We start from the raw sequence: 17,873 nt of genomic DNA, 5'->3' as shown, positions 1-17,873 counted from the left end.
TGTTGCAGCAGTGATAGAAAACTACACATGACCCCTCCAGCTTTTCTGGGAGGAGCTCCAGGCTGGCCCCTCCAGGCTCTGCTACTGATTTGTCTCTCCACTGCCATCCCAGGGGCAAAAGAGAGTAGTCTCCCCTCCCGTGTGGCCAAGAAGGAGGAAAAGAACATCTCAGACTGGAGGCTGCCCAGGTCAGCCCTCATCCTTTCCCAATCTCCTCAGCATCCATTCCAGGTCTGAGGGCCTACAGTACATCCTTGACCAGTGTTTGCCAAAGAGGCAGAATCATCTGTAGAGTTTAAGAAAAATATTGATCCCTAGGACCCACTACTGAATTACTAGGCTAGAACATATGAAATTAGTGACTTTTAGTCTACAAAAAAATGGCATATTTATATGGCTTAACTTAATAATGGTCTGGGTTGGGGTCAGGTATCAATATTTTTTAAAAGCTCCCCAGATGACATCCAAGTTTGAGAATTAGATTAGAAGAATAAATGAGAAATTAAACTGAATGAATGAAGGAAGGAAGGAATAGACACCGAGAAATGCCTGAATAATGGCTATGTGAATAAGTGAGTGAGTGAGTGAATGAATAAAGAAATGAATGAATGGGTGAATTAAAGTGTAAATAAATCAACACATGATTAAATCAACAAGAATGACTATGGGAGGCCTGGGTCACCCAGTGGTCGAGCGTCTGCCTTTGGCTCAGGGCCTGATCCCGGAGTCTGGGGATCAAGTCCCATATTGGGTTCCCTGCATGGAGCCTGCTTCTCCCTCTGCCTGTGTCTCTGCCTTTCTCTCTCTCTCTGTCTGTATTTCATGAATAAATAAATAAGATCTTAAAAAGAATGACATTGTAAGAAGATAATTGAATGGATGGCAGATGGTTATGGAAGGAGGGAGAGATGAAATGAGAGATAAATGCACAGACAGTTGGAAATGGATGGAAGTGTAGTTCCTAAAGAGATGGATGGATGACAGGATAGAGAATAAGGAAATGGATGGCTGAACAGAGGGATGAATGGGCATATGGAGGAGGGATGGATAGATGTGATGGAAGACAGAGATTTGCATGGACAAACGGAAGAATGAAGAGATGAATACGTGAATGAGAGCTGGATGTAAGGACAGCTGAATGGAAAGACAGATGGATGAGTAAATACATGAATGGTTAGATATTTGTTGTTATTGTTGTTTTTAAGATTTTATTTATTCATTCATGAGAGAGAGAGGCAGAGACACAGGCAGAGGGAGAAGTAGGCTCCCTGCAGGAAGCCCAATGTCCAGGATCCCTGGACTCCAGGATCATGCCCTGAGCCAAAGGCAGATGCTCAACTACTGAGCCACCTAGGCTTCTCATGGTTAGATATTTGAATGGATGGATGGCCAGATGAATGGTTGAAGGGTTGGACAGCAAACGAATGGACAAATAGCTGGATAGGTGGAGAGCTAGATACACAGGTGAATGGATGGACAGTGGATATTTTTAAAAAGATTTTATTTATTTATTCATGAGGAACACAGAGAGAAGCAGAGACATAGGCAGAGAGAGCAGCAGGCTCCTCACAGAGAGCCCGATGTGGGACTCGATCCCTGGATAGGGATCATGCCCTGAGCCGAGGCAGATGCACAACTGCTGAGCCACCCAGGAGTCCCTTTTATTTTTTTTTATGTTTTAGGTTTAAAAAAATTAATCTCTACACTCAAGGGTTGCACGCTCCACCAACCAAGCTAGCCAGGTGCCCCTGGTTGGATGTTTAGATGGATGGATGAACATATGCTTAGATGGATGTTTGGAGACTTTGATGGGCTTTGAAATGGATGAATGGAGAGCTGGGTGCATGTATGGATGGGAAAATGGGCTGTAGAACAATTAAGTAAGTGTGGAGCCAGACCACCTTGATTTGAATCCTCATTTTGCCACTGGTGGGTGATTTGCCTTATTTTAATTTGCCTGTTTCCTCATCTTTTCCAGAGGGATGATAATAATAGTTCCTTTCTCCTGGTGTTTTTGTGAGGACTGAATGAGCTGATACACATAAAACCCAAGATCTGTGTCTCAGATATTCCTAGATTTATTGTGATGGGAGGATGGATGCACAGATGATTGGATGGCTGAATGGACAGTGTATGACCAAATCAAGGAAGGAAGGAACAGTGAGGGAGGTGAATGGAGTCATGGACATTCATGAGACACCCACAGGCATTTTATTAGGGCCTTAGGAAGGAGTCCTATGGAATCTTTCCCTCTGTGTTCCCAAGGGTTATGGCCCTGGGAATAGGTTAGACTTGGATATAGGACAAGGTGACATCACCGTTAATCTCCAGCATGTCCACGTTCTGGAGGGCCAAAAGGCGATGGGAAAAGTCGAAGAGATGCTGGCCGTTGGCGTAAACCTTGAAACGATCCATGCCACAGCGAATGGACAGCTGCAGGGAGAGGGCAGGCTTGAGGCCAGGGCCGGGACAGAGGCTCTGGAGAGAAGAGGAGTGGGAAGGAGACCCCAGACTCACATCAAAGAATTGCCCAGGAATAAATGGGTTGTAGGAAAGCTTCCTGTCCTCAGATCCCCATGAACCGTTCAGACAGCTGTTCCGAACCACAAGACCCTCAGTCAGACGAGGGTTAATGTGCAGAGCCAGGTCCCCGGAGGATTCCACCATGAAGTTGATGACAAAGCTGAAGGCAGAGAGTAAAGGAGGTGGGAGTCAGATGGGGGGTCAGCACTGGTTCTCCCAGGGAGGTGATGGGGGCCCAGACTCCTGGGTCTGAGGGAGGAAGGGGGCCGAGGACTCCCACCTTGGTCTAGATTGGGTACCTTTTGCTTGTGAAGGGTACGAAGCCCTTGATTATGACTGTTCTTCGGACTGTAAGCCCTCCTTGCAATCTCTTCCTAAATGGCACAGGCTGGGGGAAGAGAACATGAGGTCCTGTCATCCTCAGGTCACCAGAAGCCAGGCAGGGACACATTTTCAGAGATGGGTGCCCACTCCTAAGAAATGTCCCCAATCTCCATCCCCTCCCCGCTCTGGCCACCAACTCCACCCTCTCGCTACCTCCCAACCCCCCCCATTGGTTCCCACTTCCCCACAAACTACCCACCACAGATCCCTAAGCCCCATAGAACACTTTACCGGGTTGAAGACTGGGGGTCCCTCCATGGTCTGTGAAGTGAGGAAGGAGAGAGATTACTCTGTAACATTCGACACATATTTATGGCCACACCAACAACATGCAGGCATATCTCTGGGTGCTGGACTGGTACGACTGGGGCCCAACCTCCTTGACTCCGTCCCACTTCTCACCACCCCCCCCCCCCACCAGGTGGTCCCACAACCTTCCCACTTACAGGCAGGCTACTTGGCTGCTGCTGGGTGTGTCCAGGACCCTACACAGACGGATGGAAGGCACGAATGATGAGGAAGTCTGGGGGTCCTTCGGCTGCCCCAAGACCTCCTCACACCACCAAACCCCTGCCACAAGGAGAAACCCCTCAGCCATCAGTAGGGACTTCCTGGGTAAGCCAGAATTCCCATGTGTGTCTGTAGACACAAAGGCAATGTATGAAGGCAGGCAGGCAATGAGGGAGACCCCAAAACTAGGCCCTGGAAGGTGTCAAGGATGCCTGCCCAGGGTAGCCCCACCACCACCATCTAAGGGAACTCTGAGGTCAAAGAGCGGCACTAGGTGGCTTATTAATGGAGCTGAACTTGCCATATTTAGAGAACTCCAGTGCACAGTGACACTCACTCCACCCCTTTGGGGCAAGCCTGGCAAATGCTATTCTTGTACTCTCCCTTATCCTGCTTCCTCCTGCCAGGGAGCCCCTCATCGCCCATCTCCCTGCTGCCCCTCCACCTGGAAGCTTCTATAAAGCCTGTGCTCCTCAGAACATCTCCCCAGCCCACACCACAGGCAGCCCTGCTCAGCACCCTGGGTGCTCGCCGCTGGGGCTCTGGGGAGCCCTGTCTCTCCCCCATCAGCCTGAGGCTCTCAGCCTGCGTGGGGCGCTGATCCTGGGCCTCAGGCTCCGTCTCCCTGTCTGTCTCTGGGTCTCTCTTGTCGGTGCCTCCACGCAGGCGCAGCAGGAAGGCCCAGCCCTACATCACTGAGAGCCGCCTTTCTGCCTTGACTTCTATTTTCAGCCTGCTGTTCTGAAGGCCCTTCAAAAATAGCCTTATTGTGGGATCCCTGGGTGGCTCAGCGGTTGAGCATCTGCCTTTGGCTCAGGTCATGATCCTGGAGCCCCGGGATCGATTCCCCCGTCGGGCTCCTGCATGGAGCCTGCTTCTCCCTCTGCCTGTGTCTCTGCCCCTCTCTCTCTCTGTGTCTCTCATAAAAAAAAAAAAAAAAGCCTTATTGTCCTTTCTCTCGTTCAAATGCTGGATGAGGGGGATCCCTGGGTGGCTCAGCGGTTCAGCGCCTGCCTTTGGCCCAGGGCGCGATCCAGGAGTCCCGGGATTGAGTCCCGTGTTGGGTTCCCGGCATGGAGCCTGCTTCTCCCTCTGCCTGTGTCTCTCTCTCTATGTCTATCATGAATAAATAAATAAATCTTAAAACAAAAACAAAAACAAATGCTGGGTGAGGATGAGTGTCGATAGTACAGGTGAGCACTCGTAGGCCTGGGGCCTCCTGTTGGATGAAGACATTCCTGCTGTTCCTTCATCTGGGAGGCAGAGGGGCCCCGCTGAGCGCACACACACACCCTGCTTGTGTGTGATCTGTGGCTCTGCCACCTGCCAGCTCTGTGACCTGTGGCAAGTTATTTAAACTCGGTTCCCAAATCTATAAACCGGGGCGCCTAGGGTCACCAGAGGGCTCCCCTGTCCATGGAGGTGGGGGCCTTACAGGTTGGGGGGTGTAGAGCCCTCAGCTGAAGGACAGGGTGGGAGTCCAGGGTTTGGGCGTCTCTAAGTGCTCCCGGGGCTGTTCTGGTGGCTGGCTGTCCACTGAGGGCCTGGGATTGGGGTTCCTAGGTGGCCGGGTGCATGTCTGCCCAGTGGTCACAGAGGCCGCCCGGTCATTTCCAGGGGCGGGGGGCTGGCCCCCAGCCTCGCCAGCAGTGGGTATCATGTGCCTTTCTGCCCGTGGGTGTGGAGCGGGAGCTCATTGCGAATTGAAGTGGGTTTCTCCGTGATTAGGCGAGGCAACTTCTCGTGAACTCATCTGCTATCCCTGTGGCTTTCGAGCCTTCTGATCTATGCCTCCTGACTCAGCTTCCCGCCTTCCTCCTCCTCCAGGAAGCCCTCCCTTTAGACTCCCCAAACCTGCCCTAACCGCTTGCACCCAACACCATCCAGTGGAATGTCTGCCTTCCGAGTGGACTGTTGGTTGCCTTGGGGTCTGTGGCCCAGCTAGCAAAGGGGCTGCCCCTGAGCAGGTGCCCCGGAAATAGACGAAGGTGGGAATGAATGACGGAGGGGAGAGGGCACACAGGGAGGGAGATACCACACACCTGACCCAGGGGCTGGGTGCCGCCAATGAAATTGATCGATTGAAGCTCCACGTCCCCTTCCACTTGCAGGTGGGTGACCAGCTGTAGGGGCAGCCGGTGCCCGAACTCATAGAAGGGATTTCCATTTACGACCACCTGGAGGGCAGAGGAAAGGGCAGAATCAGCACCCGTGACCTTGGGAAGGCAGAAACAGGAAGTAGGGAGCAGTGATCATTTTAACTTGGGAGTCCAGTCTTGGAGGTGATGGATGGCCACAGTCAGGAATCTTGGAGTCTGGGGCACCTGGGTGGCTCAGTGGTTGAGCCTTTGGCTCAGGTGGTGATCCCAGGGTCCTGAGATCAAGTCCCAGATCGGGCTCCTCACAGGGAGCCTGCTTCTCCCTCTGCCCGTGTCTCTGCCTCTCTCTCTCTGTGTCTCTCATGAATAAATAAATAAAATCTTAAAAAAAAAAAAAAAAGCTCACAGATTGGAGGATGGAAGAGAATGGAGATATTACTCAGGATAGCAGTAAGGAAAGAATCAAGTCTGAGTCCTGGTTTGGGCACCAAATAGGTCAGGGCTGAGTCTGGCTCTGACGTGTTGGTTGTCTGACCGACCACACAGAAGATAAGTCACTTCAGCTCCCTGAGCCTCTGTTTCCCCGTCTGTAGAATGGAGGCTGGCTCTGGTCTGGGCTTATTGGGAACATTAAACCCCCCCAGATAGGCATGTCAAAGGCGTTCTGGAAATCCTGTGTAGAGTCTTGCCTTGTTATCATATCTAAGTGTCTTTCGTGTCATTACAGCTCTACTTAGAGTGCTAAGCAGCGGGCATGGGGCTGACAGCAGCTCCGAAGGACTGGGTGCTTCTCACACACTAAACACTGCGTGGTGATAGCAACCTGGTGATTCTCTCTTTAGCCCCATAAGGTGGGACAGGGGATTGTCCCCATTGTTCAAGAAAGCAGAGTCTCAAAAAAAAAAAAAAAAAAAAAGAAAGCAGAGTCTCCAGGTGGTAGAGTGATCAGCCCAAGGTCACACACTGGGAAGTGGCAAAGCCCAGACCTGAGTCCTTGCCAGTCCTTTGCCACTGCAAACAATGACGTTAACCTCTGCTGCTAAGGCCAGGAATCCGGGTGCCTGTATGAGGGCAAATAAAGTCCAGGTAGGTTCTCTAACCCCATGATCCCCCTCCAGGAGACTCCCTGCATCGTCCCGCAGAAGGGAATGTATACAAGGATGTCGCTGGAGTGTCATTGAGGGGAACCAGAGGCAGGGATGCAGGCAACCCAGAGCAGGGATGCAAGGAGGCCCACACTCTTGTGTACACAGGTCACACATTTTTAAAATGCTGGCATGGTAGGAATCAATCACGTGTGGGACTTATCCAGAGCCTGATTCCAAGTGTAGAAAACAACAAACATCAAGGTATTTATGGGATGACAGGACCGCTGACTAGATGCGGGGGCCCTGAAAAGAATGGCCAATGTTTTGGGTGTGGTAATGGCATCGTGACTGTGCTCCTGAAAATAAAAAATGTATGAATAACATGATAGATTTGGGATTTGCTCTTAAATTGGATGGGAGGGGAAATGTGAGAGAAGGATGACAGCAGAGGGACCTGGAGCTCATGACCACCGAAGTTTCCTTCTCTGTGTGTTCAGAGTTCGCCATAAGAAATAGGAAAATTAGGGGCACCTGGGTGGTTCGGGCGATGGTTAAGTGTCTACCTTGGGCTCAGTCCTGGGACCAGCCTCACCTTGGGCTCCCTGCTGGGTTCTCTCTCTCTCTCTCTGCCCTCGCCCCCAAGCTGGTGCGCGCTCTCTCTCTCTCTCTCTCTCTCTTTTTAAGATTTCATTTAATTATTCATGAGAGACAAAGAAAGAAAGAGGCAGAGACACAGGCAGAGGGAGAAGCAAGCTCCATGCAGGAATCCCGATGAGGAACTGGATCCGGGTACTCCAGGACCATGCCCTGAGCCCTGAGCCGAAGGCAGACGTGCCCAACCGCTGAGCCACCAGGCGTCCCCTTCTCTCTCTCAAATAAATAAATAAAATCTTTAAAAAAAAATAGCAAAAATACACATTTTGCAAGAACACAGAGGAACAAGGTGAGACACATGCAATCTTGGCCGTTCATGGTGGAGGAATAGGAATGAGAAACGAGAGGGGAAATTTTTGTTTTTTTGGAGAAAAATGTTTTCACAGGCAGGAAGGGAGGAAAAGAAAAAAGGGAGGTGGGAAGGGTGGCGGGGGAGGGAAGCAGGGCAGGGGCGGGGCGGGGGCGGGACGAACGGAGGCCCCGCCCCTGAGCTCAGACCTCATAGGGCTCCGCGGGGAGGGGGCGGGGCGGGGCGGGACGAACGGAGGCCCCGCCCCGAGCTCAGACCTTGTAGTGCTCCGCCAGGACCATGAACACCAGCTCGAAGTGGGTGCCCTTGCGGAAGGGCATGCTTCTCTTCTTCTCCTCGCTGCCCCACTTGCCGCCCAGATGCGAGTTGAACACCACCTTGTCCCAGCCATCAAAGCGGGGATTGAAGTGGAAGGCAATGTCGGAGCCCGGGTGCGCCCCCGCCACGAAGTTCACGCAGAACCTGGCCAAGAGACAGGAAGGGCCGTCCCCCTGCAGGATCCCGCCTGCCCAAGCAGAGGACCCTCCTCCGGGAAGCCCTCTCTGACCTACCCTGTTCCAAGGTCCCAGAACAGGTCCCTGAACTGGGCGGGAGGGGGGTAGGGCGCCACGACAAAAAGGGGACAACACATTAGGCACTGTTGACCCAAGAGAGGAGGGGTGGGTAGTGGTCCTGAAGTCCAGGGGCAGATTCCCACCGCAGCGCATTCCCTCACTCCCTTTCCCTACCAGGCCGCCGTGCCCCCAGCCTCTCCCAAGTTTGCAACTGAGACTGAGACTCCTGCATTTCTGCGTTCACCACGGGTCAGACACTGTCCTAGGAACCCTACATGGGTGGGTTCAGGTCTCTCTGCTCCCTCCCTGCCCCACAGGCCACTCCCCACCTGCAGCCGCGGGGGTGCGCAGTGAACACGTGGGTCAGAGCACTACCCTCATGCCCGCATCCCTGAAGTTATTCCAACTGGGCAAACACACACCCCCGTCAGGGCCTTCGCACTAGCTGTACTCTTTCTATCTACTGGCTCCCTCTCTCCCCTCCTTTGGTTCTTCGCTGAAGTGTTCCCTCCCCAAAGAGGCATTCCTCCTCTATTTAAATTTTTATTTATTTATGATAGTCACACAGAGAGAGAGAGAGAGGCAGAGACACAGGCAGAGGGAGAAGCAGGCTCCATGCACCGGGAGCCCGACGTGGGATTCGATCCAGGGTCCCCAGGATCGGGCCCTGGGCCAAAGGCAGGCGCCAAACCGCTGTGCCACCCAGGGATCCCGTTCCTCCTCTATTTAAAGGGACAATGCCACACCCCGCCCTGCCCCACATCCAGTCCCCATCTCCTTTCCCTATTTGTCTCCATTGTGCTTAGAACAACTGGACCCTGCAAATGTAATTTTTATCTTTCCTCTCTCCTCTCTACTAGGATGTTTGCTCCACGTGGGCAAAGGTCTTTGTCCTGCTGACTGCTCTGCCCCCAGTGCCTAGGCACATAGTGGGCACTTAGTGAGCAAAGAAACAATGAATAAAAAAACAACAGTGCCTTGAGTTCAGTTCAATTGTCATCACCAATTTAAGGCCACAAAAAAATGCTAAGACTTATTTTAGTCCTTACTTTCCAGTACTACATGTTTCACACATTGAATCCTCAAAACAATCGCATCTTACAGATGGGAAAGTAAAGCACGGAGAGGGACAGGAGCTTTCCCAGTCGGCGGGAAAGCTGTCAGTGACAGAGCTGGCCCGGCTCTGAGCCTGTGGGCTGAATTCATGCTGTCACACCCGTCCAATCCAACATCCAACTCCTGGGCTGCTCCCTGACCTCTTCCAGGCCCCCATGCACCCTGCTCCTGGTCACCAAGCCCCGGACATCCCAGGCTAGAGCAGGTCTTTGGCCATCGGGTACAGTGGCCCAGAGCCCCTTTCCCGAGCAGGGTGAGGAAGAGAAGGGCTCCTGCATTAGAGTGGAAGCCCCTCTCTGCAGCCCCCTCCTAGCCTGGTGTGGGGGAATGTCTTACCTCCTCATGTGCTCACTGGTAATTCCTTGGATGTACACAGACATCCCCACACTGAGACCTCCGGGGATGGGCTTGTTGTAGGGCAGAGTCTGTGGAAGGGAACTGGTGAGGCTTTACCCCTCATGGAGAAGTCCCCCCACTCTCATTAGCAAGGGAGAGGACATCATGGGTGAGGGATCAGCAGGAAGGTGGAGAGAGCCAAGAGTCAGGGATAGACATAAATAGCCTGAATGTCAGGGTGGGAGTTAAGTCAAGCTTCAGAGTCAGAATTGGCTACATCAGATTTGAGGGTGGGGTGGGTGCCTCCGAGGATCAGGGGGAGAGTAACTGGTGTGTGGGGGTCAGGGTGGAGCTAAGCCAGAACCTGCAGTTAGATCCTGGGTCACTGTCTCACCGGATTGTAGGTGGGCTGGTAGCCGGGTGCAGGGACATAGGCCATCTTGAGAGGCTGGGCTGGTGGCTCGTCCAGCGAGAAGAGATGCAGGAGCAGGGAATGGTGGTAGATGGCAGGTAGTGGGTGGCTCTTATACCTGAGGAAAAGGGAGTGGCTGGCAGGGCAGGATCCACGGGTCCCTCTTCTGGGTATCCCAGGCTCACATCTTTTTCTAGGGTACCCTCTGTGTCCCTTCTCTTGCTAGCCTCACTGGTAACCAGCCAGAACCTGGATTGTCTGGGCCGGGCTGGGGGGACTCAGGTCAGAGACCCCTCCTTTAGGCCTTTCTACAAAGAGGAAGTGCTAGTGAACTTTGGTCCTGCCAGAGCCTTATCAGAGCCCATAAAAGCCTACCCAGACCTTTGTTAGCAGAGGGAGGGTGAGATCAGGATGGTTGGGCAGGGCAAGACTGCAGGAGTGGCCCATGACAGATGGGCAATGTTAGCAAGTGAAAGGAGGGAGGAACTGGGTGCTCTGGACACCCCTAGGAACTACAAAAGCACCTACATTTATTGCACGCCCAACCCATGTACATTAGACTATCTATAGTGGCTTAAAAGATGATTTCTGGAGCCAGATCTTAGGGGTTCAGATCTTTCCTGGGCCACTTCCTGACTGTTTAGTCTTGGGTCAGTGCCTCAACCTCAATTTCCTCATTTGCCCATCTGTAAAATAGGATTTTAATAGTATCAACCTCCTAGAAGCCTTGAAAGGAATACTAAGCTAATAATTGCTCAGAACAGGACTACTTGAGTATAGAAGGCACTAAAGTGATCATTGGCTTCTTGCACTCATTTCAAACATAAACCCAGGAGGTTGGGATTATATAGGGACATGAAAACCGTAAGTTTTTTTTTTTTTTTGGAAACCTTAAGTTTAAAGAAATGAGGCAGGGACGTCTGGCTGACTCCGTTGGTAGAGCATGGGACCCCCTTACTGTCAGGGTGGTGAGTTCAAGCCCCACCTCATGCGTGGGGCCTACTTAAAATAAAAAATAGGGATCCCTGGGTGGCGCAGCGGTTTAGCGCCTGCCTTTGGCCCAGGGCGCGATCCTGGAGATCCTGGATCGAATCCCACGTCGGGCTCCCGGTGCATGGAGCCTGCTTCTCCCTCTGCCTGTGTCTCTGCCTCTCTCTCTCTCACTGTGTGCCTATCATAAATAAATAAAAATTAAAAAAAAAAATAAAAGAAAAAATAAAAGAAAAATGAGGCAGTTGGCCAAGATTGGGTAGCAATGGAACTCTAGCCAGATGCCAGCGTCAGATCCAGCAGGCTGTGCAGTGAGTGGGTGCCAGGCAGGGCGCACACCGCCCTCGAGTCTGGAGCAGCAGGGAGGCCATCTGGAGCCTTCCAGCCCAGAGGCAGCCATGTGACTTTTGCTTGCTCGTGCCCGCCAGGCGTTCTGCCGGGCCTGGCCTGCCCGCTGCCAGCTCTGAATGGGCATCGCCTTCCCATTCCCATTGGTCAAATCTCCATCTGGAGCTTGGAGCCCGCAGGGCCATCCTGGCTCCTTTCGGCTTCCCCTCTCTTTCCAATACAGACACCAAGTTCATTAAGTTGCTTTATTGTTCGGGTGATGGTAAGTCAGTCCCTGGGCATAAGGATCGGTGTCATAATGTCAGAAACAGGGAGACCAAGGGAGAAGGCACTGGTGACCATCTTCACTAATCCTCCTTCTCTGCCCATGAGGAAATGGGCGGGAGGTAAGAGAAGTCCAGGCCCCAGGCCAGGCCCCGGGCCGCAGCGGCTCTCAGAGCTTAGAGAAGGTGATGCTCTTCAGTTCCTTCTTCTCCATGGCAGCCTGGACCGACTTAATGATGTCCTGGGTTTGCAGCATGCTCATGTTCCAGGTCGCCTGGATGAAGAGGGTAGGGGAAGGCTGGAGTCGGACCAATGAAAAGCAGGGAGGAGGCAGCAGCGCACCAAGCAGAGGACAAGGCCTGCAGAGGGCTGCTGGGACCTGACTGGTTGCTATGGGATCAGAGGAGGGCTGTGATTGGTTGGACGCAGAGCCTTACCATGTAGTTGAGGCCCTCGGTCACCGGATGGTTGCGCGAGTAGATGAGGTTGATCTTGGTGCTCTGCACTGCCACGGGGCTCTTGGTGGAAATCTCGGCCGCCAGGGTGAAGGCTGCATCAAGCATGCCCTCCTTGTCTGGGAACACCCGGCTGCCGATGAGGGGAACCCGTAAGTGGGGCAGAGGGGGAGAAGCGGCCAGCCGCAAAGGGCTGTTTCTCTTAAGATTTTTTCAAAGATTTTTATTTGAGAGAGAGAGGGAGCATGAGCAGGGGGGAGCGGCAGAGAGAGAGGGAGAAGCAGACTGCCTGCTGAGCAGGGAGCCCCACCGGGGACTCGATCCCAGGATCCTAGTAGGATCATGACCCCAGCGGAAGGCAGTCGGTCAGGGACTGAGCCACCCAGGCGCCCGAAGGGCTTTCTCCCATGGATGCATAAGTGGCCAATCACAGTAGAAGGCAGAAAATCCGCCGTGAAATGAAACAATCAGAGCAGCCGCTGGAGCGCAGACTGAAGAACTGACCACGCTGAGAGAGGAAGCCCCGGGAATCTGCGAGGATGCACACCCGCCGGGAAGCGCCCGGCCCCGGTTGCCCCTGAGCTGTCAACCAGCGCAGGCCGCGGCTCCTACCTGACCAGCCCACTGGCCAGGGCCTCATCAGCCATCATTGTGCGGCAAGTGAAGGCCAGCTCGTTGACCAGACTGCAAGAGGACAGGGTGTATCAGGGGGACGGCAGTCATCCTGGGCCCAGGACACGCCCTGCGGTCCCCTCCCTGGCTCCTCCACCCACCTCTGGTTTCCGATGATTTTGGGTAGTCGCTGCAGCGTTCCCACATCTGCCGCCAGACCTATGTCCACTTCCTGGGGGGAGGCGGGGGGGCATCATGTCAGTCCTTGGTCTGTGGCTTTACTGCCCCCCACCATGCAACCTCAGTGGCAGCAAAATTCTGCATATATGGCAGAGGTCCCACTCCACACCCACCTCAGAAACTGCCCCCACAACACCCCATTTCATTGCCATCCACCTGCTTTTGCCCATGTAGTTTCCTTCAGCCTAGAACCCAGCCCACCTCCCAGTTCCTCTGCCCTCCCAGCTCCTCTGGGTCGGCCACATCTATCTCCAGATGGAAGCCCTCAAACCCTGTCCATCTGACCCCCTTCCTGCCTCTATGGGCTCCATCGTGGCTCGGGTCCTCTCCAGCACTGATCCCAGCAGCAACCCCAGCCTCACCCCCACCCCCATACCTTTACTTACTCCAAACCCCATGTGGACAGCATGGCCTACCCTTGACTTCCTTCATGGCCAAAGTGTGACTTTTTTTTTTTTTTTTTTAAGATTTACTTATTTATTTGAGAGAGAGAGCAGGGGAAAAGGCAAAGGGAGGGGAGACTCCCAAGCACACTCCCCACTGAACATGGAGCCCAATGCATGGGGCTCGATCTCACCACCCTGAAATCATGACCTGAGCTGACATCAAGAGTCAGATGCTTAACCCACTGAGCCACCCAGGCGCCCCCAAGGTGTTACTTCTTAAGGTTCAATTCTGTTTAACTCTTCCACGAAGCCCTCCCTTCTCACCCTCACTCTCACTCCCACCCTCTTAACCTGCTCTGTGGCTGCTTGGCTCCTGCCCTGCCAATCATCGCCCACCTCTGAGCAGGATTCCAGGAACCGGAAGCTCAGGAAGGCTCACCTTCACCTGGAAGAAAGCATCCTGGGCACAGTAGCGGATGTCACAGGCAGTGATGAGGTCCACACCTGCAAGGTGGAGGCCAGGGGGGTTAAACAACCGCAAGCACCGACCCCTCCTCCCAGGTGGTGCGTTGTGCCTCTGGGCATCATTTAACTAGAGATTGATCTGAGGCTGGAGGTCACTGGCTGAGGCGGAGAGGCAGCAGCCAACAGGCACCCCGCCAGGGCGAGGGCCCGGATGGGTGGTGGGTGGCTGACTCACCCGCACCGATGCAGGCCCCATGGATGGCAGCGATCACTGGCTTCGGACACTGCAAGGGAACAGAAAGGGTGGTGTCAGGGCTGGTCCAGAGGAGATGGACAGGGTTGGGGAGGGGTACCCCGCCAGCCCCCCAGAGAACCTTCTCGATGACACTGAAGGTCTCTTGGTATCTGGTGATGAGGTTACGGAGGTTCCAGCTGATGCGGGCCACATCATCTCCTTGGGGCTGAAGGATTTCTGAAGCCATGTCCATAAGGTCGATACCTGGTGGGGAGGCGTGAGGAGGACCCTGGAACCTCCCAGGCACCACCCTTCCCACTTGCCCCACCCCAGCATTACCCCCACTAGAGGTCAGAACTTAGCTTTAGCAGATTCGAACCCCCAAACCACCATGGGAGAAAGCCACTTGACACAGGACCTAGCAAGGGACTGCATCTTAGGTGTGAAATAAATAAAAGCTAGCATTTATAGGGTCATGATTCACTTTATTCTCACAACAACCCTATGAAGTGGGTCCTATTACTATCTCCATTTTACTGGGGGGAGGGTAAACTAAGGTACATGGAGTTTAAGCCACTTGCCCAAGGTCACACTGGCTTGTGAGTAGTGGCACGGGGTAAGCCCAGAACCATGCACTGGTTCCAGAGGTCACGCTTTTCACCATCGTGTCAGGTGGCTTAGGAGACAAGGGTTTTTGGCATGAGTCAACGGTGATGACTTTCCTCAGGAAGATTCAAGAGATGGAGCAATTTTTGTGGCTCCAACTGCAAGACGATCCCAAATCTGACCTTTCCTCCACTAATCATTCTCCAGGACCCCTGCTCTGCCGAAAATTGTTTCCCCTGGTCTCCCCACTCCCACCCCTGCCCTGACTTTTCCCCACAGCAGCCAAGCGAACTTGTGAGCACATCAGGGTCTTCTCTTCTTCCCACCCATCGCACTTACTTGGAAGAAAATACAAGGTATGTGCCAAAACCTTACCAGCCCTCATGGACATCGTTTCCAGCCTGTTCCTTTGGGCACAGAGGCCTCCGACAGCTGTTTCAACAACATCACATAGTCCCTTCCCGGGACTTTTGTTTTCCTACCTACAGGTCTCTGCCTAGGATAGTCCCTCCCTCTGTGGTGGTCAGAAGACTGACTCCAGAGGTGTCTGGGTGGCTCAGTAGTTGAGCATCTGCCTTTGGCTCAGGTCCTGATCCGGGGACCTGGGATTGAGTCCTGCATCGGGCTCCCAGCAGGAAGCCTGCTTCTCCTTCTACCTGTGTCTCTGCCCCTCTCTCTGTGTCTCTTGTGAATAAATAAAAAAAATCTTTTTTTAAAAAAGAAGACTGACCGCATCATTCTGTTCAGGCCACAGCTCCTCAGAGAGGCCTACTCCGCTACCCTGTCTAAGTAGCATTCCTATCACCCTTTACATCCCTGTTATCACATAATTGTGGGCTTCTCGCACTTAGGGCCTGTCTCCCTCTCTAGGATGTGAGCTCCAGGAGGGGAGTTTTGTCTTTCTGCCCACTACTGCATTTGCATGCCTAAACAGAGTCTAGTATACAGCAAGTGCTCAATAAGTGAACTACAGACAGCAATGCCCACCCTCATTGAGCAGGGGTGCACGAGAGGGAGTGGGGGTAGCGTGGAGGAGAGGAGGAGCAGAGGGAGAGAGGGAGAGAGAATCTTAACCAGGCTCTATACTCAGGGCAATGCCTGACACGGGCTCGATCTTACAACTCTTGGGATCATGACCTGAGCCAAAATCACGATGAGTCTGATGCTTAACTGACTGAGCCACCTAGGTGCTCCTGACAATGTGACTGTTGAATAGAGATCTGAAGAAGGAGAGGGAGGGAGCTCTAGGGATATCTGGGATTAGAGCTCCAAATGTCAGGAAGAGCCAGTGCAAAGGCCCTGTGGTAGGAATGCTCCTGATCTGTGTGAACAGCATGGAGGAAGTGGGCAACCAGGTGCGTGGGGCCTCACTGGCCAGGCGGTGGACTTTGACTTACTCTGAGTAAGACTTTGCTATGAGATGGTTCTAAGCAAAATCATCCCTTGCTTTCTTCCTCCTGGGGTTAATCATTCTCATCCTTTTGGCTCTGAACAAAGTTATTTGATAAAACTGAAAAACCGCTCCCATATCTGGCCACACCCCTGACACTTGGCGGTGGGGGGGGGGGTGTTTGTGGCCCCCAGGGCTTGTTTAAATAAGAGGGACCTGGAGCACCTAGGTGACTCAGTCCTTAAGCATCTGCCTTCAGCTCAGGTCGTGATCCCAGAGTCCTGGGATTGAGCCCACATGGGCTCCCTGCTCAATGGAAGTCTGCTTGAGATTCTCTCTCCCTCCCCCTCTGCCCCTTGGCCCCATTTAGACGCTCGCACTTCCTCTCTCAAGTATATAAATAAAATCTCTAAAAATAAAGAAATAAGAGAGACTTGAGGATTTTTGGTTCAGGGTATAGCTGAATTTGTGCAAGGTAAATACAGGTAAGACAGGACTCCCGTGTGACCTCGGCCAGGCCACTTCATTCTCAGGGCCTCAGGCTTCTTCTCCACAAAATGAGGGTAAAACCCTCCCCAGAGGTGATAGAGAGGCCAGGCCTGGAGGAGACAGAGCCCCAGAGGCGCTTCACCCTGGGCCTGCCCTGTCACAGGGCATCACAGTTACCTCATGTGCCCCACTTCAGCGGAGGCCAGAAGTGCCCGCCGGCATCTCCTGGCTTTCACAGCGGGTCTGTGAAGCCTGTGTGACTCAACAGAACCCACGCTGGCTCCCAGAACAAGCCCAGCCTGGAAACTTGCAACACCTCCTATCCCTGGCTTTTCTGGTTTACCCACACCGCCCGGACCTGCACACCTGGGCTTCTGCAAACGCTTGAAATAAAGGACCAGACCATGGTACGAGGTGTCCTCCTCCCACCTAAGAACTGCTCATTGCAGACAAGCCCCCCATCTGGCTCCCCTGGGAACCTCGAAGTGCTCCAGATCTCATTCATAAACCTTACTCTGTTATTTGTTATTCTAAATAATAACGGCTCCATCAATAAAAGGTCTACACGTTTTAGGGGTGACTTGGTGGCGTTTTAGGGGTGCCTTGGTGATCGGTTTAAGGATCTGACTCTTGATTTCGGCTCAGGGCATGATCTCAGGGTCCGGAGATTAAGCCCCACGTTGGGCTCCCTGCCCAGTCTGCTTAAGGTTCTCTCTCTCCCTCTGCCCACCCCCTCCTGCTCTCACACTTACTCTCTCTCTAAAAAAAACCAAAAAACAAAAAACAAAAAAAATCCTAGCTCTGCCATTTTCCACTGTGAGAACCGGGCAAGTTTCTTCCTCTCTCTGGGCCTCAGTTGCTTCACACATAAAATGGGGGACGATAATTGCACTTATCTGGAAGGGTTCTGGGGAGAATTAATTAATATGTGGACAGGTCCAGACACTCTGCAGATGTTAAATACGTGTGGGCTACTTCCCTCCTTTTATTTATTTATTTATTTATTTATTTATTTATTTATTTATTTATTTAATTAGTGGTTCTATTCTATCATAGGAACTACTAATTACATTGAGTTTCTTCTTTCTGGCCTTGCAAGTCTTGCTGTTGAAAATGAGAGCAGATGGCTTCAGCCAGTTAGGAACTGAGATGATGGCCCCAGGCCTGACACAGCCACTGATGAAGCCTAGTCTTTCGTTTCTCTGGCACGAGCTCCGTGAAGAGGAGGGCTGAGAACCAGGGGCTACCTTCCTGTTTCTAGGTCCAGGGCCCCCAGGAAGGGGCTTGCGCTGTGGTGTCTGTCATCCAAACAGATCAACGAGGGATCCCTGGGTGGCGCAGCGGTTTAGCGCCTGCCTTTGGCCCAGGGCGCGATCCTGGAGATCCTGGATCGAATCCCACGTCGGG

At 52.9% G+C, this 17,873-nt stretch overlaps 1 protein-coding gene across 1 annotated transcript; it reads right to left on the bottom strand.

The window, feature by feature from the left end:
• Positions 1 to 2,266: 2,266 nt before the first annotated feature.
• Positions 2,267 to 10,032, bottom strand: LGALS4 (galectin 4). Its single transcript, NM_001284470.1, has 9 exons — positions 9,969 to 10,032; positions 9,575 to 9,663; positions 7,826 to 8,030; positions 5,460 to 5,594; positions 3,354 to 3,392; positions 3,139 to 3,168; positions 2,823 to 2,911; positions 2,518 to 2,683; positions 2,267 to 2,433 (listed from the first exon to the last, which is right to left on the bottom strand). The coding sequence occupies exons 1-9, from the start codon at positions 10,011 to 10,013 to the stop codon at positions 2,287 to 2,289; spliced, it is 945 nt and encodes a 314-aa protein (NP_001271399.1). The 5' UTR covers positions 10,014 to 10,032; the 3' UTR covers positions 2,267 to 2,286.
• Positions 10,033 to 17,873: the final 7,841 nt, after the last annotated feature.

This window comes from Canis lupus, chromosome 1 (genome assembly GCF_011100685.1).
Source record: "Canis lupus familiaris isolate Mischka breed German Shepherd chromosome 1, alternate assembly UU_Cfam_GSD_1.0, whole genome shotgun sequence".
Taxonomy (NCBI): Eukaryota; Metazoa; Chordata; class Mammalia; order Carnivora; family Canidae; genus Canis; species Canis lupus.
This window is presented reverse-complemented; position numbering and strand designations above follow the sequence as displayed.